Source organism: Cucumis melo, chromosome 1, assembly GCF_025177605.1.
Source record: "Cucumis melo cultivar AY chromosome 1, USDA_Cmelo_AY_1.0, whole genome shotgun sequence".
NCBI lineage: Eukaryota > Viridiplantae > Streptophyta > Magnoliopsida > Cucurbitales > Cucurbitaceae > Cucumis > Cucumis melo.
The window spans coordinates 1066316-1091395 of record NC_066857.1 but is presented as its reverse complement, the minus strand read 5'-3'; the positions used below and the strand labels follow the sequence as shown (position 1 = coordinate 1091395).

General features: G+C 31.5%; 7 protein-coding genes across 7 annotated transcripts; 6 read left to right on the top strand and 1 right to left on the bottom strand.

Annotated features, from left to right (window-relative positions):
* Positions 1-19: 19 nt before the first annotated feature.
* On the top strand, positions 20-585 carry LOC103495333 (basic form of pathogenesis-related protein 1-like). The gene has a single exon (XM_008456846.2). It carries the CDS (start codon positions 74-76, stop codon positions 560-562), a length of 489 nt encoding a protein of 162 aa, XP_008455068.1. The 5' UTR covers positions 20-73; the 3' UTR covers positions 563-585.
* A 5053-nt stretch (positions 586-5638) lies between these two features.
* LOC103495332 (basic form of pathogenesis-related protein 1-like) lies at positions 5639-6319 on the top strand. The gene has a single exon (XM_008456845.3). The coding sequence runs from the start codon at positions 5693-5695 to the stop codon at positions 6179-6181; it is 489 nt and encodes a 162-aa protein (XP_008455067.2). The 5' UTR covers positions 5639-5692; the 3' UTR covers positions 6182-6319.
* Positions 6320-9873: 3554 nt separating this feature from the next.
* Positions 9874-10814, top strand: LOC103495330 (pathogenesis-related leaf protein 6-like). The gene has a single exon (XM_008456843.3). It carries the CDS (start codon positions 9913-9915, stop codon positions 10402-10404), a length of 492 nt encoding a protein of 163 aa, XP_008455065.1. The 5' UTR covers positions 9874-9912; the 3' UTR covers positions 10405-10814.
* An 815-nt stretch (positions 10815-11629) lies between these two features.
* LOC103495331 (basic form of pathogenesis-related protein 1) lies at positions 11630-12436 on the bottom strand. Its single transcript, XM_008456844.3, has one exon. The coding sequence runs from the start codon at positions 12379-12381 to the stop codon at positions 11887-11889; it is 495 nt and encodes a 164-aa protein (XP_008455066.1). The 5' UTR covers positions 12382-12436; the 3' UTR covers positions 11630-11886.
* Positions 12437-16043: 3607 nt separating this feature from the next.
* LOC127149020 (pathogenesis-related protein 1-like) lies at positions 16044-17982 on the top strand. Its single transcript, XM_051083645.1, has 2 exons — positions 16044-16530; positions 16777-17982. The coding sequence occupies exons 1-2, from the start codon at positions 16299-16301 to the stop codon at positions 17100-17102; spliced, it is 558 nt and encodes a 185-aa protein (XP_050939602.1). The 5' UTR covers positions 16044-16298; the 3' UTR covers positions 17103-17982.
* A 2520-nt stretch (positions 17983-20502) lies between these two features.
* Positions 20503-21285, top strand: LOC103495329 (pathogenesis-related protein PRB1-2). The gene has a single exon (XM_008456842.3). The coding sequence runs from the start codon at positions 20612-20614 to the stop codon at positions 21110-21112; it is 501 nt and encodes a 166-aa protein (XP_008455064.2). The 5' UTR covers positions 20503-20611; the 3' UTR covers positions 21113-21285.
* Positions 21286-24052: 2767 nt separating this feature from the next.
* Positions 24053-24562, top strand: LOC103495328 (pathogenesis-related protein 1-like). Its single transcript, XM_008456840.3, has one exon. The coding sequence runs from the start codon at positions 24053-24055 to the stop codon at positions 24542-24544; it is 492 nt and encodes a 163-aa protein (XP_008455062.2). The 3' UTR covers positions 24545-24562.
* Positions 24563-25080: the final 518 nt, after the last annotated feature.

Genomic DNA, 25080 nt, shown 5'->3' with positions numbered 1-25080 from the left:
ATACCCTTTACCATACACCAAATCTCCACCACCAAATACAAAAGAATATTCTACTCCAAAACCCCCCCAGAAAATGGTTTCCTCCACCATTATTATTCTGTCTACCATTTGCTTGGTAAGTTTCCTCCTAGCTACTACCATCTCCAATGCCCAAAACTCCCCCCAAGATTTTGTCGATACGCACAACGACATCCGAGCAGCGGTAGGTGTCGGCCCAGTCTCCTGGGACGACACTCTAGCTGCCTATGCTCAGAGTTATGCTGATAGTAAGATCGATACTTGTGAGATGGAGCACTCCAATGGACCCTACGGTGAAAACCTAGCTGAGGGGTATGACGAGATGACAGGGGTGGAGGCGGTCAAGTTCTGGGCAACCGAGAAAAAGTTCTACAACCACCATTTGAATCGATGCGTCGGGGACGAGTGTGGGCACTATACACAAATAGTGTGGAGGCACACTACAAACATAGGGTGTGGTAGAGTGAAGTGTGAGAACAATTGGGTCTTTGTGATCTGCAACTATAATCCTCCTGGCAACTATATTGGCCAACATCCTTACTGATAATATATTATAGAAGTTTATACTTTATTAGAAAGAATTATAAGATGTTCTTAATGATAATATGCATTGATGTGCATCTATGTATAAGAATATTAAATATGTATAAAAAGTATAAATCGATATAGTTTTTTTATGGTTGATTATTAAATACGAAGCAACCGAATTGTGTCAGAAAAGTTAGAAGAGATATAGATATGACATTAATGGTCTTGAAGTTTAGTAAATATATAATATTTGTCACAATCAAAAAGTAGAGAGGGTTAAAGAAAGGGTTTGAATTTTCCTTGTGTTGTATTACGTGGACAACAAATTGAAAGAGTTATAGATATATATTAGATTAGTTCATAAACTAAAACTTTCCTTCTCACAGATCTTTTAAATCGAATTAATTGTTGGTGAGAATGAAAATGTGACCGTAATAAACCAAGAAACATGACTAACCTTCTAGTTTATTAAGGAGGAATATGATAGACAGAAAAATCGAGTAGTCAATCGACCAAATCGAAGTCGGTTGATTGAAAAACAAGAAGGATCGATTTCAAAAAGTTATAAATTGAGAATTTATAAAGAATATTTTTAAGTATTAAATTGATCCAACTCGATAAAAACCGACCAATCCTAACTCACAATGTCAATACATGATACGATTTAAGCTTACACACACATTTCTTACATCCTAAAACGACACATGATACAATTTTCCCTAAAAACACATGACGCAATTAGTGCCCTGGAATGTTACATGACAAGATTAGCTTGAACAGGAATATGACACAGTACTTAATGCTTTTAAATGACACATGACATAGTGGAAGAGTTGCTTACTAAGTATTTTAATTACTCATTATTTTCTTCAAATGTTTTTTCAAGTAATTAAAAGGCAACAAGAACATACCAAACAATTTTGAAAAAACAAATAAAAATGCTAGTTTTTGTTTTAGAATTTGACCGAGAATTTAACAGTTTTTTTTTTCTTTAGAAAAAAGGTAACCGAAATATCGTTAGAAAATGGACCGAACATTTCGTTTATTACCTATATGAACTATATAAATGATAATATATAATAGGTATATATGGGTTCATAAAAGGAAAGCGTAGACATTGACATTGACATGCATGTTCTTGTAACTCTAGAGAGATAAAAGAAAAGAACAAGATTAATGAAGTGAATGCTCACTCACATGCATGGGCCAATGAAGATATGTATTGTTATATATATATATATATATATATATATATATTATATACATAAAATCATGACTTTGCATTGACAGCCGTAATCTTTATATATATATAGACTTTGTCAGTTATGGAGTTGTAGTGTAGCCATGTGAACCAATCAGCCAATACTCGATGTTGACACATTACTACACCAACAAAAAATAGAAATGATTAGGTAAAGTGCAAACTCTGCTCCATCTATCTCTTGTACTCTCCACTTTTCTACCACAAGAAAAAAAACGACATGAGACATATTTTGTTAGATTACATATGAGATGCATGGAGATAGCTTTTTCTCTTAGAAAAATCTGTTACTACATTAGAAATTTTTTAATTATTTCAATTGAGTTGATATAACTTTAATACTTTCATTTATATTAATATCCATGTAACTAAAAAAAGAAGTACAAGAAAATTCAAAGAGGTAAGGACCTGTGAAGATATATAACTCTTTTGAACTGGAACCAAAACTTGATTATCGTTAGCTCTCTCTGTAATTAAGGATCTGTGTTGCATGCATAAATATTAAAAACAGGAAAGGTTCTATTACATTCATCGTGATAGTTGTGGTCTTATGGAAGATTTGGCTTGAAAGAAATAGTCACATTTTCAACGGCACTGAAAAAGACGTCAACATACTATGGGATGACATTGTGGCTCTTACCGTTAGCCCTTTTCTCCTTGCTTCATGTACTTATTGCATTATATTAATGAAGCAAGAATGATGAGGGTGCTAAGGGGGTGTCCACCTAGTGAAGATGGTCGGGAACACCCAACTTACCCAATATATTTTTTTTTTTAAAAAAAAGGAAATTCAAAGAGGTGGAGAGAGGGCTTAGCTATTAGGGATAGATTTATTATATTACTCTCATATTGTTTTTCCTTTGATTTTAGTTGTTGAAAAATAATGTTCAAGAAAGAGAAATGATAATGTTCAAGAAAGAGAAATGGTAATGTTATTTTCTATTAAATGAATATTATAATCAATATTAGTTTGGAGATTAGAGTGTGTTTAAGAGTAGGGATTATACTCATTAGTTAATAAAAAGATGTTGTGCACTTTGGTTATATACAGAATTGTCCCATATAATATGAATTTAATTAAGATTATACAAGAGCTGTTTTTTTTTATAAAAAAAAAATTAATCTAAGAAATAAATATTTTCTTCTTTTGCTAATTTTACTTTTATAATTTTCTTTCATGTAAAATTGAAAGAAATCTGAATTTGGATCCTTTTACATAATTTAGACTATATGGAGGTGGTCAAATTTTGGTTTTTGATTATTTCTACAAATTTCCATAAACTCATTTTTGGTTAAAAATTTCCCTTAAATATGTAATTGCAATTAATTTTGTATGGTTGAAAGTAATTTAATTAATTCTCCATATAGTGAAGATGTTTTGATGCACCTATGGACTCAATCGTATTTTTTATCAGAAAAAACAAAATTAATTCCTCCATTTCTCCAGTTGAACTAAAGAGGAAAGAAAAACAACTTGGAGAATAGATGAACTAAATTAAGGTAATCCATAATTAGAATTTCATGGTGTATATCTGACCACTACACTTGTTTTGTATCCAACCATATAAGTAACTCAAAAACCATTCATTCTTCCCAACAAATAACTCTTCACCAAATAATGTACACTCCATCCTCACCTTGTGCCTTTCACATTCTTCTTCCTTTTTCTTCCTTAAAAGAAGATGTCGAAAATGGCACTCGTCACCGCTCTCTCCACCCTTTGCATCGTTGCACTAACCCTAACCCCAATCGTCGTTGCTCAAAACAGCCCTCAAGACTTCGTCGATGCACACAATGCAGTGCGAGCCAAGGTTGGGGCTGAACCCCTATTTTGGGACGAAGAACTTGAAGCTTACGCTATAAATTAACGTCGAAGATTAAAACTTGTGAAATGGTGCACTCTGTTGGCCCTTATGGTGAGAACTTGGCAACAGCGAACGGCGTGTTAACCACAGCAGTTGCGGTGAACACATGGGCGGCCGAGGAGAAGTACTACAACCATAACTCGAACAAATGTGTGGGAGGCAAGTGCCGACATTATACACAATTGGTGTGGAAGAATAGTTTTTTGGTGGGTTGTGCTACTGTTAAATGCAAGGACAATTGGTCTTCAGTGATCTCATGCAACTATAGTCCTTCTAGGAATGTTGTACGTGAGCGACCTTATTGAGGTGATGATCGAAATATTATTCATTTCATTTACTTGTAATATGAAAGGAAGATAATTAATGTAATGATTTTTTTAGCAGAAAGCTTTATATCCATTTTGCATGGACTTCATTTAAACCAGTATGTCAAGAAAATATGGACAAGGTAGTCCACATCTAAGGTAGATTTAACTAAAAAGAGATACCATTTAACTAACAAATATAAATGGTGTAAAGACATGAAAGAATAATTGAGATCTCTAGGTTTCTTACAAAGCCATATTTTAATAAAGTTTTACATTTAACACAAATCCTTACATTTTTTTTAATAAATCAAATAGGGTTATATAACCCAAGGATGTTAGACATCTATGTTATGTTTCCAAATATCATATGAAAATTCTGTCTATAATAATAAAAAAAAATAACCGGTACGAAATTTAACTCTTATGTAACAATTACAAATATAGCAAAGTCTATCGACTATTAGACTCTTATGATCTATATAGGTGATAGACAAATAATTTCAACATGGTCTAGTATGAACTTTTATTATTAACAGATTCTACTATATTTGTAATTTCTTTAAAAATGTCGTTGTATATATTAATATTTTGAATCTAATTATTATATTTACAATTATCTAAAATCAAAATCGTGGTTATCCTACTGGGCATTAGATTCCCCACTGATAACTCTTTCTAGAAGTGCTCTTTAAATCAAAGGCCAAAATTTCGAAGACAAGTAATAGTAGCCATTAATGAGTACGAAATTGCCTTGTAATTCCCATAGCTATCAATATTCATGCTTTCCGTAATCTTTAGGATATTTAAAGTTCAGTACTTCTATGTGCTTAATGAATATGATTCCCGTAGATAATGAGGGTGCTAATTAAGAAGGTGTATTCACCTAGTGAAAATATTCGGGTGCATGCACCCTTGGATCCTAAGTATCCTTTCTTTAAAAACTTTGGCTATAGAAGCACGATATGGACGAAGTATATGAAAAAACATGTTATTAAAATGTCCAAACTTTGAAGTACTCAGTCATATTTAATGCCAGTTTGAAATTGCACTATACTTATTTAGTATAACGACGCACCTTTGATGTCGGTCATATTTAATGTGTTGTTGAAAACGTTTGTCTAGAATTAAATTTTCTCCATTGTTTGTTGATTGAAAAAAACAAGTACCCAATCAGCTGTAGATTGAACAAAATGAAAATCTGATATGACTTTGTTAGATATCTAAGTAACTTTATCGATCTACTTTATACTAATTCAAAATTTTTAAACTTACATTTATTTCAAATCTTAACATTAAAAACATAAATAACGAAACTATAGTTCAATTGACATAGTATAATAAAATGTTCGGTGACAAAAAAGAAATCGAGAAAGAAAAAGAATGTTTATTGCTCAAATCCCTTGTTGTCTGTTGCATGCATGAAAAATAATAAATGATAACAACACAAAATCCCCTCCTTTGCAAGAGAAATTTGTAGTAAAAGTAGAGATTAAACAACTAAAAAGAGAGAGCAAATCGTTAGAATTCTAGGCAAATTATAAGGTTCTCCATACATGATTTCTCCTTTTTAGTACTTCCAATGAATAATGTGAACCACATTAACACAAACCATCTATAAATAACGAGACCTTCACCAAATGTTCATCGTCCAACCTAACCTCAATTCAAGTCACACATTCTTCTTCATAATATCTATCAGCTCCTTCAACAATATGTCAAAAATGGCACTCTCCAACATTCCCTCATCCATTTGCTTGATCATGCTAACCTTAATCCCCATGATCGTTGCTCATAATACCCCCCAAAACTACGTCGACGCCCACAATGCAGTTCGAGCTGAGGTTGGGGTTGATCCAGTCTTTTGGGATGAAGAACTTGCAAAGTATGCTCAAAATTATCTCGATTCAAAGGTTTCAACGTGTGAGATGGTGCACTCCAATGGGCCTTATGGTGAGAACCTAGCAACGCTAGATGGTTTGTTGACAGCGGCAGCTGCAGTACAGGCATGGGCGGATGATAAGAAATACTATGACCATAATTCCAACACGTGCGTCGGGGGAGAGTGTCGCCATTACACCCAATTGGTGTGGAAGAACAGTTTCTTAATAGGGTGTGCCAATATCAAGTGCAAAAACAATTGGTCTTTGGTCTCATGCAATTATAGTCCTGCTGGTAATGTTGCTGGAGAGCTACCTTATTAGATGAATCAATTTGGCATTTAAATGTGTTCTTGTAATTTCCACATAAATGGATTATTTGATTTTGTAATTAGTACAAGAAGGATAAACATTATTCATTGTGTATATGTATTATTTATTTACAAGAACATGTGATTTTGTTAAGAAGCATAAGAAGGATAAACATATTATTGTTTCCACAACACACATCAGACATCTTTGCTCCAAAAGAAGCTTGAGTTAATAATAATGTAGCAAGAGAAGCTTGAGTCAACGAAGACAATTAATAATAAATCCACAAAGCCAGGCACCAGACGTATATCTTTGCTCCAGAAGGAAAAATAAAAGCTCAATATTGGAAAAGCACTCTCGTTATTAATAAGTTGTTTTGTTGAAAGTCATTTTTATATGGATTCATTTTATTGTTTAGCTTTATATACTTCTAAAAGTGATCTTTTACTAATAAAATGATAATGAAAAATGATAGAAGTAGATGAGAAATTTAGACAGAGATAACAAAAATTTGAAGATACAAAAATAAAGTTACAGAGATATAAAAAAATTTGGGGAGAATATAATGACAGATCAAGATTATGAACAACAACTTTAAAAAGAGAAAATTGGTAATAATGAGGATCAAAAAAATTTCAAGAGCAAAGTGTTGGAGAAAGAGATAAAACAACAAAACTAGGGGACAAAAACCAATAGTGTATTATTAGTATAAGAGAGAAAAATGTTACTTGTTCCAACTAATTACAATTAATTACCTGCAGATGACGAGGCTCAATTTTGGGATCAGAAACATTATTCTTAAAACAAAATCAGTCGCAATGAATTCAAAATGGTGAATTTAGATTGCAAGAAAAGTAAAAGGAAGCCCATCCTAGTTTCTAAAGATATATATTCCCCAGTTACTTGCTCGATATTAAATTCTAGGCGAAGAAGAATCGAAGTGCCATACAGGGGTTAAAGGCACATGCAGTGTCACAACACTCTACGTCTTGTATGGAATTATTGAAGCTCCCATTCCTTACAGCTCCGAGCATGGAGCAATAGGTAGGTGCCACTAGCTACTTCGCCCCTCACCAGGAGCAAATTCGTAATTTTCATGTTCTCTTTCTCGGTTGATGCATTTAAGCTCTTTATTTTGTCCGTTTTGACTCTATTCTATGAATGACAACTCGTTTTCACCCTCTAGCTAGGGTGCTTAAAACCTATAAAAAAGTCAAATAGGCATGTAAAATATAACATATAGGAACAATCTCGAATTGAAGCATAATATAATTGCTCAAGTTTTTACAGATGTGTCTGTCTCTCTACAAAGATTTGTGTTGTATCAACGTAACCAATGAGAAAGGAACCATTACTTTCAATACCATTGCTGTGATTTTATGGAAAATTTGGCTTGAAAGAAAGAACAGGATCTTCAACCACTCAGAAAAGGGGGCAATACAGCCTTGGGATGATATAGTCGTGTTGGCTGGGTTTTTGGAGCAGTAGATCGAAGTCCTCAAATTATAACGTCAGTAGCATTGCTTTAAACATTTCTACTTTTGTATAACTCTATTGGGGCTTATCTTTAGCCATTTCTCGAGGATGCTAAGGAGGTGTCCACCTAGTGGAGATGCCAGATGCATTGATCTGCGTATTTCTTTTAAAATTATATATATATATATATATATATATATATATATATATATATATATATATATATATATATATATATATATATATATATATATATATATAATTGCTCAAGGTCTCTAATTTCAACCCTTAGCTTTGTTATTTTTGTTCTTTTTTTCCCTACTTTGACTTGGAGGCTCAAACATTAAGTTTCCTACACTCAAAGTGGCAATGGTATACACTTGGACCTATACAATATATCTCTAGCAAAATATATATTTTGACATAGCTAATTAAACTTGTTTAACAATAACTATTAATTATAAAACAGAACTTTGAACCTAAGGAAATCAATAATTGACCGATCTCAAATGATATGTTTGACGAAAAACAACTATACGTTTTCACTATTTATTTCATTAAAGTATATGCAATATTATTGTATTGTACAAAATATGCACAATAACTTTGTTTCACCAACTTCATATTTAAGTATTAGACACGACGTTATTGACATATACTACATATATCATTCATATTAATACAAATAATTTATCGTTAATATACTTTATATGAAAGAAGTATATATCAATAATAATGTAAAAAATACTCAAGAAAAATAGTAAATTATTCCTTATAAATTACCCTTTCGTGCTAAAATAATGTCAACTCCAAAAATTCTAAAGAAATTAAACCATTATTTTCTAAAATTAATCCATATGGTTTCTTCTTCTTTGATGAAAAAAAGAGAGAGAGAGAGAGAGAGGTAGCACATGGGGACTTCTCTATTGGTAAACGAACAAATATAATAATTCACCATTAGAATTATTACTTTTGATAGCTTATTTGACGGTGAAGGCAAAGTGTGTCTCAAAGTCTAGAGGGGATGTTTTTGTTGACAAATGTATCCATTTGCCTCTTTTTTACAAACCCCTTTTCTTGCAAATGCCTACCTATACTCACTTTACCACCTTCACAATCTTATTACCCAAATTGTATATATATATAAAAATATATATAAAAGCAACTCTTTTATTTATTTAATTGATTTTGAGATGAACCTCCGATGATTTAATATGGTAATATTAGAGATTAGCGTGTAGCTCGGATGAGTGTTTGACTGAAAAAAAAAAAAACTTGGAATTCAACTAAAGAATAAGATTAATATAAAAGCATAATATATTGAGGTATTGAGGGAGCATGTTGAAGTAAACATAAAGATGAAAACACTTCGTAATCTATAAATTAGAATCTATATTTTTTTTTGTAAAGGATACATTGGGTCAGTAGGTACACCTAAGCATCTCCACTAGGTGAACACCTTCTTAATACCATTATCATCCCCGCTTCACTAATGATAAGAAAAGGAAAAAACGAAGCCGAGAGAAACAAAACAAAAGAAGCTAGAGATAAGCCCAAACAACCCATGACAATTCACAGAAAGCATTTAAATTAAGAGCAATGGTGCTAGTTGTATAGTTATAGAACTTAGTAGATCTGCTAGTCCAAAGACTAGTAAGCATGCAAATATCTTCCCAGAAGATTCTACGATTTCTTTCTTTCCATATAGATCACTAAAGAGAGACAACAACCAATAATATAGTAAAGAATCTATGTATTGATTACTCTTTTTAATTTTCTGTTTATTGGTTTGGATATAAAATCTCATATTCTCTAATATGACGTCAGGATAATGAGAAGAAAATATTTGATCCAATTTTATTAATAATGATAAATATAAGAGGACAGATACCACCTTCAAAAGGTATATATTGTGCGCAATTGGTTTTAAGATGAAATTCAATCTAATGGAAATACTATCATCGTCTCATATTAGTTAGATGAGGAGATGGTTTAATAGGAAGGGGAAAATATCTTCAATGATATGAGGTTGTAATTTGGCGAGTGAAACAAAAGAAAAGGTAAGAGGATTTATATATCGAAAAATGGGACAATATGATACTATTTGTTGAGATACTTGAGGATTCATTTTTTGTAGCCCCGTGCATATCCTTTATGTCTAATGCACTCAACTTAACCATATATGCATCTATTAATACTATAGACCCAACACACCAAGTTATTATTCCTCATCCAAAGCTTGATCGATAACACAACAAACAAAGAATATGTGTTTTGTCAAACTCACAAGTGTTTTTCAACTCTTTCTTCTTGCAGTGGTCGTTCTTACACTGAGATGTTGTGAAGCCCAAAACTCAGCTCAAGACTACATCAATGGGCACAACTCAGCAAGATCAACAGTGAAAGTTGGGAATATTGTATGGAACGCAACACTTGCAGCCTATGCTCAAACATATGCAAACTCAAGGAAAGGTGACTGCCAATTGATCCATTCAAATGGACCTTATGGAGAAAATCTTGCAAAGGGAAACAATGGGTTTAGTGGAGCAGCTGCAGTGAAGCTATGGGTTGATGAAAAGCCTTATTATAGTTATAGCAATAATGCATGCAATGGTGGTGAGTGTCTTCATTACACTCAAGTTGTTTGGAAAACCTCTTACAGAGTTGGATGTGCAAGAGTTCAATGCAATGATGGTTGGTGGTTTATTTCTTGCAATTATGATCCTCCTGGCAACTGGGATGGAGAGTGGCCTTATTAGCCATACCACCATATGGTTTAACTCTTAGGTATGATTATAATAAAAATAATAAAGGGAAAAAATACCTCTTTCATCTCTACGTTTTGAAGCTAGTTTTTTACTTATAGTCATTTTAAAATGGTACACTTTTACTCCTGAGATTTTTACTCAAAATTCAGACGTGTATAACTGTACTATTTTGAAACTTTGAAAATAAATTAACACACCCACGTTGAAAATCCCAGGGGCAACCAGAAAGAGTGTTGTATTTTTCCCTAGTAAGTATAAGGGTTTTCATATATATGCTTTTGTTCTTGAAAATAAGATGGTGTTTAAAATGATGATGACATGGTTTCTTTTGAAACTAGGCATCTAGAAGCCATGAGTTGAGGAGAAGGTGTTCTATTGTGTTATGTTAGTGCAATCATATATGTGTGTAATAATTTTTAATAATCTATATGATCTATATATAAGATTTTATTGTCCTTTCTCTCTCTTTCTCTTTCTTTTTGGTTAATATATTTTCTTGATTTCCACATGCAAAAGTTATATAATACATGAAGTCTCCAAACACACATGGGTCTAGCTGATCTCTCAAACAATAATGTTCATTATTCTCAAAATTTGAACTCCAACATTTCTCATTTATATAATTCCATCTATACCAAACACACCATGAACAATCGTCATGAAAAATAAATTCTTAAAATTCTTGAAGTTTAAGGATGAAAGTACTATTAGAATTTTAATCTTTATAACTTCTTGAACAATGGGGATTCACACTCCTTTGTCACACTCCTTTCCCATAGTGAAATTATTTTATTCTAAGTCTTTGAAAAATCCACGGCTAAGAGAACTTCTCATTTGCTTACTTTATTTCAGAATGAATGAGTGAATCAATTTCATCTCGTAAAATTACGATTCCTAGTTCCATTGGGGGCTGCTTTTTGCAACCGTGGGAGTTATTGGGCAGCTATGATAATAAGGGATAATCCCACAACACAAAATGCAAAAAAGAAAGTTGGTCGCAGATGCCATCTTAAGATCTAGTTTGTGGCTTTGTTTTTCTCTAAAGGATGTTAGTTGGAAGGATTGGTTGATAGTAGATTTCTTATTCAATTTGAAAACCTAATTAACTAATCGGTTGTAATGTTTTTAGGTTGTTTAAAGAGAAGGTAACTAAAAGATTCAGACTTAATAATAGCTTTTTAAAATTTTGCTGTCTTAGTTTGAATTGGTAATGTAATTTCAACAAGAAACACAATTTTTTTTAAGAAAAACCAAATGGTTATCAAACCAATAGAAACAAACAACAACATGCATAGGACTTAGGAGATCAGCATGCAAATAAGATGAACTTAATTATGCTCATAGCCCCAAGGTTGTAAAACAAAAACAAAGAGCCATATAAGATGACGACCCAAGGCCTACTACTACCCTTTTTTCAAAAGCTTCTTTAATTTTATTGACTCTTGGACATAATTTTAGTTCGTAAATGCTCACTTAGTATGGCCTTTGGTTTACATAATTGCCACTAGGATCATAGTTGCAAGTGATGAAGGTGCCACCATTGTTATTGCATTCCACTTTTGCGCATCCAATTTTTACAGAGTTCTTCCACACCACCTGAGTGTAGTGGCGACACTCACTGCCGACGCACGAGTTTGAGGCATAATCATAGAATTGTTTCTCATTCACCCACATTTGAACTGCATTGGTACCTGACAAATCAGCTGAGCTCCAAGCAAGATTCTCCCCATACGGCCCGTTAGAGTGTACCATTTGGCAGTCGTTGATGTGTTGGTTGGCATATTGTTGTGCGTAGTTCGCTACAGTTTCATCCCAACTGACAGGTCCGACGCCAACTTGGGCACGAGCAGCGTTGTGGGCGTCGACGAAGTCTTGAGGCGAGTCTTGAGCGATAGAGGAGGTGAATATAGTGGAAGAAGTCAAGAAAAAAAGGAGGGAGAGGGAGATCATCTTGAGGAGATCAGCCATTTTGGTTTGAGAGTTGGAAAATTAATGGGGAGAAATTTTGTGGGCAAAATGGGATTGGAATCCCTTGCTATTTATAAGAATGGAAATGTGAAATTTTATGTAGAAATGGTGAGATTAGATGGGTTGATTCACATTGATCAAGAGATTTCAAACACAAGAACTTGACTTAGAGTTGTTACAAGATTGATTTATATTCATATTAGTCAAGCAAAGCTAAAATGTTTGTAAAATGAGGAACACACTTTTTCTTTTTCTTCAAAAAGTTTATAGGCTTTTTTTTTTCAAAACAAAATATTAATAACCTCATTTGATAATTATTAGACCACGCATTTAATTAACTTATTTGATTTTGAGAATATATGTACTTGTTTTATTTAATTTTTTTTAGATCATCTTTCTTGAATGATCATCCATCAACAAATTCTAAGAGAAAAAACAAAATTTGGGACTTTTTCTAAGTTTTCAAAACACACCTTCTTGGATTTTGAAAATATTGGTAAAGGTTAAAAAACATGATAAAGAAAAATTCATGAGGAAAGATATAATGTTTATTTTTTTTCAGAAAAAAGATACATTGGGATCAGGTGCATCCGCACATCTATACTAGGTGGACACCCCCTTAGTATCCTCATCATCCGTGCTTCATTAATAATAAACAAAAGAATACAAGAAGTAAGGAGAGAGAGGCGGGCTAGAGATAAGCCCAAACAACTCAAACAAAAGTTACACAAAAGCATTCAAATTTAAAGCTATGGTCAGAGGCCGAGTAACTAATTGAAAAATTCTTTGAACTAGTAGTTCAAAGGCCAGTCAAAGCTTTAACATCGTCCCAAAAAGTTTGAGTGGATTTGGCTTTGTCATTGAAGATCCTATTGTTCCGCTCAAGCCAAATATTCCACAAAGAGATAGTCACAGTGTTGAAGATGATAATGTTTTTTGTCATAGTTTTAGCTCGACTCACATAGTCATATGTGTTTGCAAAGGTTTGTAGTGCTTTGTAATGTTTATAAAACTTTATTTTTTGAAATCCAAATGACTCAAAGAAATCACTAAGGCTTCCATTAATAATTAGGTCATATTTTAGCTTTTTAATATTTGAAAGTTAAGTTTATAAAATTTTAATACTCTCTCACTTATAAGTTCCTTTGGCTTTGGTTTTGTTATAATCTTCATCTTCCACTATCGTTTTCTAAAATCAAACCAAATTTGAGAGAAAAAAAATCAAAATCTCATTCTTCTTTTAATTACATGCATTCAAGTGTTTTTTTTTCAAAGAATGAAAAACAAAACTATATTATGAACTTTAATCAAAACCAAGTGTATATAAATTTGAACAACCAAATATTAAAAACAAGATCGTTACCAAATAATTTTCTTATTTTTAAGTTTTTAAAAACTATGCTTGTTTTCTCATTTATTTCTTATTTATCAAAACTAAAAATGTATATAAATTGTTTTAACCAAATTTTAGTCTTAAAAAACTACTTTTTCTTTATGGCTTTGATTTTAGGGATAGTTGCAAATGTAGCATTATATTCGAAATAATTAAGTACATAGCAACATTTTAAAAAAATTGCAAATATAGCAAAATCTGTCAAAATCTATCAATCATAGTAGTCTATCACTGATAGACCATGTAGCAAATGTTGGTCTATTACTGATAAATCATAAGAGTTTATCAACGATAGAAGCTATCACACATAGATTTTGCTATATTTGCAATTTTTTTAAAATATTGCTACATACTTAATAATTATTCTAAAAATTGCTACTCATTATAATTACCCTTGATTTTAAAGAAGATAACAAAGAAACCATTATATGTTCAAAAACAGCGTTTCTTAGTTTAAATTTCAAGGGTTTTTAAAATTGCAAATATATCAAAATCTATCAGTGATAGGCTTCTATCGTTGATAGACTTTTATGGTTTATCAGTGATAAACCAACATTTACTACATAGTCTATCAGTGATAGACTCCTATCATTGATAGATTTTGACAGATTTTGTTATATTTGCAATTTTTTTAAAATGTTGCTATATACTTAATTATTTTGAATACAATTGCTACATTTGCAACTATCCCAAATTTCAAAAGCAAAAACAAAAAGAAAACAAACAAATTAAATTAGGACCCATTTGACAACTATTTACATTTTTTAAAATTATGTTTACATACATACTAATTCACCTATTAATTTTCTCCCTTAATTGTCTATTTTCTATGAGTATATTCCAAATTCACAAGTTCTAGAAAAATCAAGAGAAAAGAAGAAAACAAGACAAAGAAAAAGCAATCTGTAAAAAACTTGTTTTTGGTCAATTTGGCTAAAACTTCACAAATATTGTAGGAAAAATGAAAGTCATGGTAAGTATAAATCGTTCAGTAACAGAGAGAGAAAACAGACATTTTTTTCAAAAAAATCAAATAGTTATGCAATGGAATTTAAAATGGATTGACAAATGGAACCCTTTTGGGGTGTGTGCATGCGTACATGGTAAGAAATTTGAGAGAAAAAACGTTCTAAAATACATGAAATATCAATTAAACAGAAAATTGAAGGTTTTGGTCAATTACTTGGCAGAACTTTTACAGTTCAAATTAATACTTATTAAGACATAATGATCAAGAAAGTTTAAAGATAATTAAGAAAAGAAAAAAGAGATTATATTGATGTGGAAAAGTGAAAAGTGAGATTCTTCGATGAAGATAAAAAGATCAAAAGGGTGAAAACTGATAGAAAAATGTTGGGTCTTCGTCTTCTTCACACCGCGCAATTTCCTCCGAGAGAATTGGAGAAGAGATAAAGGAGAGAGAGACCAAAGAAATAAATAAAAGGAAATAATAATAATACAATGAAGGAAAAAAAAAAAAAGGCTATACAATATATTGTTGAAAATTACCATGGAGTACTGTTGGTGAGTAATTTACTTTTAGAAAAACTATCCTTTTAATCTTCGAGTTTTGAGAAAAAAATATGTACGTTTGATCTTTAGAGTTTGAAAAATGTATCTTTTTAGTCGGTGAATGAATGTTGGAACTAAAGGCAAAGTGGTTAACAAAACGACAAATAAAGAAAAGAAGAACATGAGTTCTTAGGCCTTCACGATCATGCGCCCATCAAGAATCCTCAACTGAGACAAGCTCAACATAGGCTTAGCCAAAAAGGGATGAAACCGTAAAAGCACTAAGTAAGGATCGATGTTAGGCTGGTCGGTCTCAATCTAAGAAAAATTCCATGAAGAAGCGACCCAATCACAAACCCTTATTAGAGGAAGATAGTCAAAACCTAACAGTAAGTAAGTTCTACAACCAATATCAAATTAAATACTATTCTCTCTTCCTTCAACCTTTTGATTTAAACATTCCAACGAGCCCTCTTTTCCAAAAATATAAATTTACTGTGGTTACACTAAAAAGATCGATCAAATACGTTTTACTTGGTCAAAATTGGACTAGCAACACGCACTATTAAATGTTATAATGCCTTGAAAGGGAATTGGCTGCTATTAGAGAACAGTTAACATTGTATATGATTTCATTTTCTCTCTTGTATTATTTGGGAAAGACTTTGCATCTCTTATTTCCACGTTTTGTTTTTTGTAGGATATAATAAAATTATCAATTCATCACTCATGTTATTATCGAATCTAAAAAATATTAAAATATCAATATGTCGATCAAAATTTAATATCATTGTGTTTGAAAGTCAATTTTTAGAAAATAATAGTAAAACTTTTGGTCCTTTTGTTTGTTTGTTTTGTTTTTGATGTTTTATTCTTGTCATAATTGTTGGGCAGCATTCTCCTCCTCCCATTCACGGTTCTCGTGGCCCACCTCTATCCTTCTTCTCCTTCTTTCCTCTTCATTTCTTTATCCTCTTCGATCAAATTTGATGTAATAGTAGATATAATTAACATGATACAAAATAGTTTTTCTTTAATTCTGATTATGACTTTGGCCTTTATTTTTCTAGGATTTTTAGTAATTGTACCTTGTGGTGAAGTAGGATTGAAGTTGGGAAATATGGCGATGGCATTGACGATTATTGAAGATGAAGATTCTATGGCTCTTTTACCATTTGGAGGATCGGCCTTTAGTGTTGGACGCTTCATCGGACTTCCTCAATGCGGTGGCCCTCGCCGGACAGGTAACTCTTTCCGACTAGCTTCATCTTAGGTTATATAACATTGATACTAAAAAGTCAAGATGGGGTGTTCTCTCTGTTAGAAAATAGTAAGGTTTTATGGATACCTTTTGGCATCAAGATGGGTGTTTCTTCATAACTAAATTATAGGGACTACATGGACAAAATTATTGCTAAATTTCAATAATAATAATAAAAAAAAAAGTATATAAATGATCTTTGTCATGCTTCCATCTTCTCTTGCTCAAGATTCACCAGATGATCAAGACTCGCCTCAAGACTTCGTCGATGCCCACAACGTAGCTCGTGCACAAGTCAGCGTTGAACCACTTGAGTGGGACAGAATAGTAGCAGGTTTTGCTCAACAATACGCGAACCAACGCATCAACGACTGTAGGCTAGTGCACTCTGGCGGATCTTACGGGGAGAATATTGCATGGTCCAATGCAGACTTATCAGGCAAAGCTGCAGTTCAGTTGTGGGTGAATGAGAAGCCATTCTACGATTATGACACCAATACATGTGCGCCTGGCAAGTTGTGTGGTCATTACACTCAAGTAGTGTGGAGGAATTAAGTGAAAATTGGATGTGCCAAAGTGAAATGCACAAATGCTATTGGTGGCACATTCATCGTTTGCAACTAGATCCCCTGGCAATATCATATTCCGAAAGCCATATTGAGATATGTAGGGTTTAATTATCTAGCGAAAATAAGATCAATATTTTTTTTGAACAGAAACAACGCCGTTCAGGGGAAGACTGTCCAAGGCAGCCTAATTCTGAACAGGACATCAATATGATTGATATAATAAAGAAGAACAAAGGCTAGAGAGAAGCTTCTAGTTCTAAGTATAGAAAGCATTGAGATTATTCAGTGCTATTGATACACAGGAGAGTAGTTTTTGAAGACATTGTCTCTACTACACCACAATCCTATACGGTTCCTCCAATCTTCCTATAAGCTCCATTGAGATTTAGGCAAATATTTACTATCAAAAATCATCTTATTCCTTTCTACCCAAATACTCCACAAAATAGCAACTACTCCGTTGTGAATAATCTGTCTCTCTTGCTGGTGCAATTGAGGGAGCTGATGAAGGAAAAGATTTGGTCCATGCTCGTCGTTGGAATGGTAACATTGAGGTCTCTTTGTAAAAAGTCCCAAAGGAAGCATGCAGCGTTGCAATGAAGGAAAAGATGATCTCCGAGTTCTCCACTAAATTTACATAGGAATGCACCAATTCAATGGGTTGGTGGGGAAGTGCATTCCTCTTCAAATTTTCTCAACGGTAGCAAATATCAGTAATGATATATAAATGTCTTCAATGATTACGGCAAAAGAGTCATTTAATTCAATGAATTCATGTGTATAATTATTTGTCATGTACATTACATAAATGATTAGTAATTAAAAGCAGAGTAATATAATACTTTGTTGGCAGTTGCATACAAAAATTTAACTCAACTATCATCGATAGATATTAAAGGTCGAGAGATTCGTAGGGTAAATCAGTTCCCGCTTCTAATTTGTACTAAAAGAGAATAAATAAATACTTTAATGCTATTAGTTTTAAAGATAAAAGTTTATCACTGTTGCAAACTTGTGAGTTGCACCATATCTATGCATCTCTTTCAAGAACAAAATAAGACATTGAAAAAAAAAAATTGGATTTAACTAGATTGATACAATTATTAGTTTAGGGTTTAAGTTATGCTTTTGGTCTCTAATATTTGGGTATGGTATTACAAAATATTTTAGTTCCTCGATTTTAAGCAATGTTTAAAGCATTAATGTCAATGAAAATATTAGTGTTTCGAAAATTTTAACAAAGATATTGATAAAATATTGATTTTGATGGATATTTTTAGAGAAAAAAAATAAAACAAAAAATCATAGAAAAATAAATATGTATATTATTTATTGAAAAATTGCATCATATGACAAAAAAAAATGAAAAAAACAATTCATAACACCTCTTTTGCATATTGCGAATATGACGAATATGACAAATAATTAGATATATTATAGGGTTATATTAGAGAGTTATTCGTTTTTAATTTGTACTTTTCAATTAATAAAATGCGGTGACATGGACCCTATTATCATAAAAAATTTTACTATTTTTGCAAACGTCTCTTATTTATATTAGTAGCATTTTTTTTTTTGGCTTGTGGACTTTTGTAGAATGTCATAAAAATATCAATTCAAACCTCATATCATTATCAAATCTAAAAAAAAAATGTGAAAGTATCAATAAAAATATCGATATATTTCGATTAAAATTTAATATTGCATTAGAAACTTAATTTTTTTGAAAATAATAACAAAATTTTTTGCCTTCTTTTTTGTATTATACTTTTTATTCTCATTCAATTTCTTCTAATTCTTCGCATCATTCTCCTCCTCCATTCATGGTTCTCGTGGCCCACCTCTATCTTTTTCTTCTTTTTCCTTCTCTTCTCTTCTTCTTCCCTCAACCATTTCTCTCTTCTCCAAATATATCTCAATCAAATTTAACGTATTGACCATTCTTTCTCTTCTCCAAATATATCAATGGAATTTAATGTATAAACAGATAAAACACGATAAAAAACAATATATAAATACGATAAAATTTAGATCGACTTTTAAAAGTTTGTCACCATATCGAAAGGTTTGTATTTGGCTATATTTGAAATTTTTTTATTTTAAAGTTAAATGTGGAAGAAGGAGGAAAAGGGAAAGTAAAACAATGTGAAGAAAAATAGCCAAAAAAAAAATTAGGCAGCAGCCATCAAAGGAAAAATAAAGTTGGAAAAAGGAAGGAGAAAAAAATGATAATATTTTCCACAAACATCATGGAAAAGTCATTATGAAATTATTGAAATTTTCAATACTAAAACACTGACTAAATACAATCACTTTTAATTTAACATTTTTAATTTGGTGATTACAAAATATACATTTCATATTCAACCTCATGTTAAATAATTTTTTAACTAAATAAATAATTTTTAAGATGACAGGTATTCGAGTTCATTATTCTCTAAGTTGGATCTCAATTATTTTAAGATAAAATCTCCTTAAAATATTGTCTTTTTAGGTTAATCATCATCCCCCAATCGAATCCCAATTTTTTTAGATTCAATTTTCATCGAAACTTTATAAGCTTTAACGTTAATATTGAATAAATGTGAGGTTTTCTATTTCAAAATTCAGGAGTAGTAGCTCACGTATATTATAAACATCGTGAGGTTTCTCTTTAATTTTTCTAAACGTAAGAGATTGATCTTAACATGCCGGTGTCATTTTGAATTCACAATTAATTCTTGAATTGGACCCAATCTTGGTTGAATCATTATTTGTTTAAGTTTTCCTAATCAATCTTAAACAAGAGCAAAGTAAGTTAATGAACAAGCATTGAAGTCAAAGTTTTGAACAAAATACTCTTAGTTAATTAATTAATTAATTAAAACGTAAATGACATACTTAGAAGTCTTTTTTCTTAAGTTTGAATATTTATATATTTCACCTTTCTACGAATCTTTATTTTATTACGTAAATTGCTATTATTTTTATATTAAAAAGTATATAATATACATATAACTCAACTAAAAGAATTAAGATTATATCTTTTATCAAGAGATTAGAGATTCAAATTAGAAAAAAAGTATACAAACGATCGGTCTTCACTTCAACTAATTTGATCGATATACTTGCAAATTTCAATATAGTCTATATCCCAAGTGATCAGAAAAACATCTTAGGCAACACTTTTTATATATTACTAGATCAAACTGTCTATATATCAGGTTCATGTAGGATTAATTAATACTATTAATATAATGATAAAATATAGTGACAGAAACATATCATCTAGTAAGAAAATATAATACTTAATTTAGTTGCGTGTATGCTCTGCCTTTTGAACATTCTTACAATACTAAAAATAAAAATTATAAAGAAAAAACGACTCCTTCTTCACATAATATTCTGCATGTTCATGCCTATATAAATCACTCATCCCCATTGATTTTCTCCACACCAAAACTTCTCAACATTTTATATATATATCACAACTCCAATTATACAAAACCAAGTAATATGGATGTTCTCAAGCTCTCCCTCTCCCTCTCCCTCTCCCTCTTTTGTGTCCTGACCTTTATCATGCTTCCATCTTCTCTTGCTCAAGACTCACCTCGAGACTTCGTCAATGCCCACAACGCAGCTCGTGCCCAAGTCGGGGTTGGGCCGGTTCACTGGGACGAAAGAGTAGCGAGTTTTGCTCGACAATATGCGAACCAACGCATCAACGACTGTAGGCTAGTGCACTCTGGCGGACCTTACGGGGAGAATATTGCATGGGGCATGCCAGACTTATCAGGCACGGCTGCAGTTCAAATGTGGGTGAATGAGAAGCAGTTCTACAATTATGGCTCCAATACATGTGCGGCTGGTAAGGTGTGTGGTCACTACACTCAAGTTGTGTGGAGGAATTCAGTGAGAATTGGATGTGCCAAAGTGAGATGCACAAATAATCGTGGCACGTTTATCATTTGCAACTATGAACCCCGTGGGAATATCATAGGCCAAAAGCCATATTGAGATATGTAGGGTTTAATTATCTAGCGAAAATAAGATCGTTATTGGTCACTCTAATCAACATGTAGGGTTTAATGTTCATGTCCATATGAACGTTATACAATATACATACACACATATAATGAAAATAAGGAAGGTCATATTATGTGATCATAATATATATATTTATATATAAATATGGAGGCCATATTTGATATTTATGTGATCAATAGAATAAATAATAGATCTATTTGTATGGTCGTCCCTTAGTTTTCAAAATATATATTTTTAAGTTCCTCTTAAATATTCGAATACGAATGAAGAATCACTTGACTCTCCCTAAGCTTGACTTCCTGTTACCATATATATTTAGCTTTATTGTTGTTCATCATCATCTCTTTATTTTTTTTCTTCAAATGAATATTTATTCACTTGATCATAAACTTGGGTTCTCTCTAAATATGAGAATAACCTCTCAATATATTAAAGAACCTTAGGATCCTCCCTAAGGATTAATCTGTTATTGGTGAAAGATGTCGTTTAGGCTCTCCATAGGTCAAGAATATCTACTCAAGAATGAATCAAACACCTTAGGAACCATGATTCCCACAAGCCACAATGACCTGATGATTAAATTTTCTTGTTTCATAAACTATAGAATCACATAGAGGTTTCTTCTTCTGTCAAAAACACTACAGTACTTCTCCCAGGACACGATATAAGAGTGGCAATCCTAGCAAGACAACATCTTTCTCTTAATAATATGTACAACAAATAAAAATAAAAAATAAAAATAAAAAAGGAAAATCATTTTCAAAGATAAAGCAAATAATGATTTTTGCATAATCAAATCAACACAAAAGAAGAAATAATTTGTATTGTATTTTATGATATATGTTTGTGTTTGAATTATTTTCTTTAGAAAAATAAGTAGTGCTGTTTTAAAACTTTAAATTTCCAACGTTGAACATGTTCACATGCACTGCCCCTACTTAATTATTACTAATCCTATTTAAGGAATTGCAAAGGATAGAAAATTAAATATATTTCATGTCCTTTTTTTTTTTTTTTTTTTTGCCACTTGTTGGGTGCATTTCATTTTCTTTCACCTAAATTAAATTTAATTTTATGTTTAGGATGTAAATATGCTAATGAATTCAAAATTCATTTCTAATTTTTAATATCTCATCTCTTAATAAATACACCCAAATTAACATCTCAATTAAGTCGACGTCTCCTTAGTACTTTAATCATGTTACGACCAAAGAATATATGATTCATTAAATCCCCTCCTATTTCGTTAAACATTTTACTTGGTTGGTTTTATTTTATAGAATTTTTATATGTAAATTACAATTGATTTTTTCAATGTAAATATAAAAATAATATTTGATGGCACATTATATTTTTATGTTATATAGAATAATATTACAAATTCATAATCTTAGATAATTTTAGACCAAATGAATAAATCCAAAGAAGACAATATATTAATTTGGTTGTGAAAAAAGAAAAATTCAGTTCATTAGGGATGTGAGTGAATGTCCCGACCTTACAACTTTTTAAGAGGTAACTTGAATATCACTCTCTAATTCGAATCTTTCGCACCTCTTCACTCTCTAATTATTAGTGTATAACAAAGAACAATAACCACGTACATGTTTTCTCTTTTGCATGTCATATTTATCCTTTTTTAAATGAATTCATTTCGTGTGTCTTTCAGTTGTGTTCGCAAACTTAGCATCATCGCATTTCATTTTGCACTAAATAAATAAGTAATTGGCAAGAAAACTTGACTTAAGAATCTTATTTGGTTAAAAATTAATATTTTATATTTTTTATATATATATATATATACATATATATAGTTATTAATACATTGCAAGTTAATTAAAAATGATAGAAATTTAAGACTTAACTAATTGATATTGGTCATAGACATTCAAAACATGTTTTTTTTTTAAATGATCACACACACACATAGTTGAATTTTAATAATTGAAGCAAACTTTAAAGGTAGAAAAAATCATGAAATCAAGGGATGTAAGTTAATCTAATCTAACTCATTAAATAATGTCATCAATTATCATCTTAAAATTAATGATTTTGATTGATGATCGATGATTTTTACTTGAAAATAATTATTATAAATAATTATTTGATTAAAATTAAGAAAATGTCCTCCTATGAATGAAATATTCTTTAATAATATATTTAAAAATATATGCGACCTCAAAATGATTGCTTGGGATTTGGCGAAGTTTCAAACACATTCATTTCACATTATTTCGACATCAATTATAGGTTTAAGCTGTGTCCTCCCTTTTAAACTAAGGAAACTCTTAACTTATTGGTTCTTTTTATACGATAACAACGACATGATAAGAAATCGAACCTATGGCTTTTAGGAACATAATAGAGAGTTCACGTCAATATCACTGAACCAAACTCACTCCAACCTGAACTATTAAATTAAATTTCGGTTTTTATAATACATGGTAACATATGTGTGTGAGAGATTAGATTATTTAAACTTTGGACCTCCTATATAAGATTTTGCTTATATTATTATGAATTATTATATACTCCCTTTTTGGCTTACTTTGAACTTCCAAAATTTTTGCCATAGTCCTAGTCCATATATATATTTGAGTACATCAATTATATCAATGTTACATCAAATTCTTATTAAATTTAATATATCGTTGATTAATCCTCAGTAGCATTATTAAGAAGTTAACTACAAATTAAAGTAAAAAGAAATAGTCGTTTATATCTTATAAATTTAATTTTAGTTTGCGTGTATGTTCTGCTTTTGAACAATCTACGCACTAATTAATTAAGCCAATCTCATGCATGCATTCTTCACATAATCTTTTCTCCAAAGTACTTTATAAACAACATCGATATGGATCACATCCTATTCTTCTCACCAATACTTCTCATAACTTTCCAATTACTTCAATGGATCTTCTCAACCTCTCCTGCATTCTCTTTTGTGTCTTGAACTGCTTCACCATGCTTCCCTCTTCTCCCGCTCAAGACTCGCCTCAAGACTATCTCAATGGCCACAATCAGGCCCGTGCTGCAGTTCGTGTCCGGCGTATCCAATGGGACGAGAAGGTGGCAAATTATTCCAGACAATATGCCAACCTACGCATGAATGATTGTAGGTTGGTGCATTCAAATGGACCATACGGGGAGAATATTGCATGGGGTAGCCCTGACTTGGGTGGCACCGATGCAGTCAAACTTTGGGTGAATGAGAAGCAGTACTACGACTATAACACCAACTCATGCGCCAGCGGAAAGGTGTGTGGCCATTATACTCAAGTGGTTTGGAAGAACTCAGTGAGACTTGGATGTGCAAAAGTGAAGTGCAGAAACAAAGGTGGTGTGTTTATTGTTTGTAACTATGACCCTAGAGGCAATATTGTTGGTCAGAGGCCATATTAAAGGATATATGTGTGTGTGTGTGATCCCAAATAAAATAAAAGACCCTTATGGGAAAATAAAAATTATTAAGGGCTCATAATCATATAGTTTTTAACTCTAATGAAAGAATAAGAAATAAAACTGCATTTTGTGAATTGTGATCTCGAATTTCTAAAGAAAAATAACGATGATAAAAATATATTTTAACTTAATTTGAAGTTGTAGTTTTGAAAAAAAATTGTTATGTATAGTTAAAAAAAAAAAGAAAAAAGATTTTACTAGTAAATAGTTTCCATGTTTTGCTATTTTTTAAAATATCTCTTCTTATTTACACATATAAAGTATATGTCAACGACTAAAAAGTTTGTGGTTGGAGTCTTCATCTAGTTATTATAAAAGAAACTTTGCTTACTAAGGTTTACAAATGGGTTGCCAAGAAATTTTTTTAAAAAAATGTTAAAATTGTTATTCAAATTATATGGTGTGGTCATTATGTAAAATTTAACCCAAAGAAAAGAAAATCCAACATTAAATTAGCTTTATAAATCACAAGTGTA

What these genes read in the sequence shown, in the direction of transcription:
- LOC103495328 (XM_008456840.3), top strand. Translation starts at nt 24,053, where the DNA reads ATGGATCTTCTCAACCTCTCCTGCATTCTCTTTTGTGTCTTGAACTGC.
- LOC127149020 (XM_051083645.1), top strand. Translation starts at nt 16,299, where the DNA reads ATGATACAAAATAGTTTTTCTTTAATTCTGATTATGACTTTGGCCTTT. An exon ending in CGGTGGCCCTCGCCGGACAG is followed by an intron (nt 16,531 to 16,776) that starts GTAACTCTTTCC and finishes CTCTTGCTCAAG; the next exon opens with ATTCACCAGATGATCAAGAC.
- LOC103495329 (XM_008456842.3), top strand. Translation starts at nt 20,612, where the DNA reads ATGGATGTTCTCAAGCTCTCCCTCTCCCTCTCCCTCTCCCTCTTTTGT.
- LOC103495331 (XM_008456844.3), bottom strand. Translation starts at nt 12,381, where the DNA reads ATGGCTGATCTCCTCAAGATGATCTCCCTCTCCCTCCTTTTTTTCTTG.
- LOC103495333 (XM_008456846.2), top strand. Translation starts at nt 74, where the DNA reads ATGGTTTCCTCCACCATTATTATTCTGTCTACCATTTGCTTGGTAAGT.
- LOC103495330 (XM_008456843.3), top strand. Translation starts at nt 9,913, where the DNA reads ATGTGTTTTGTCAAACTCACAAGTGTTTTTCAACTCTTTCTTCTTGCA.
- LOC103495332 (XM_008456845.3), top strand. Translation starts at nt 5,693, where the DNA reads ATGTCAAAAATGGCACTCTCCAACATTCCCTCATCCATTTGCTTGATC.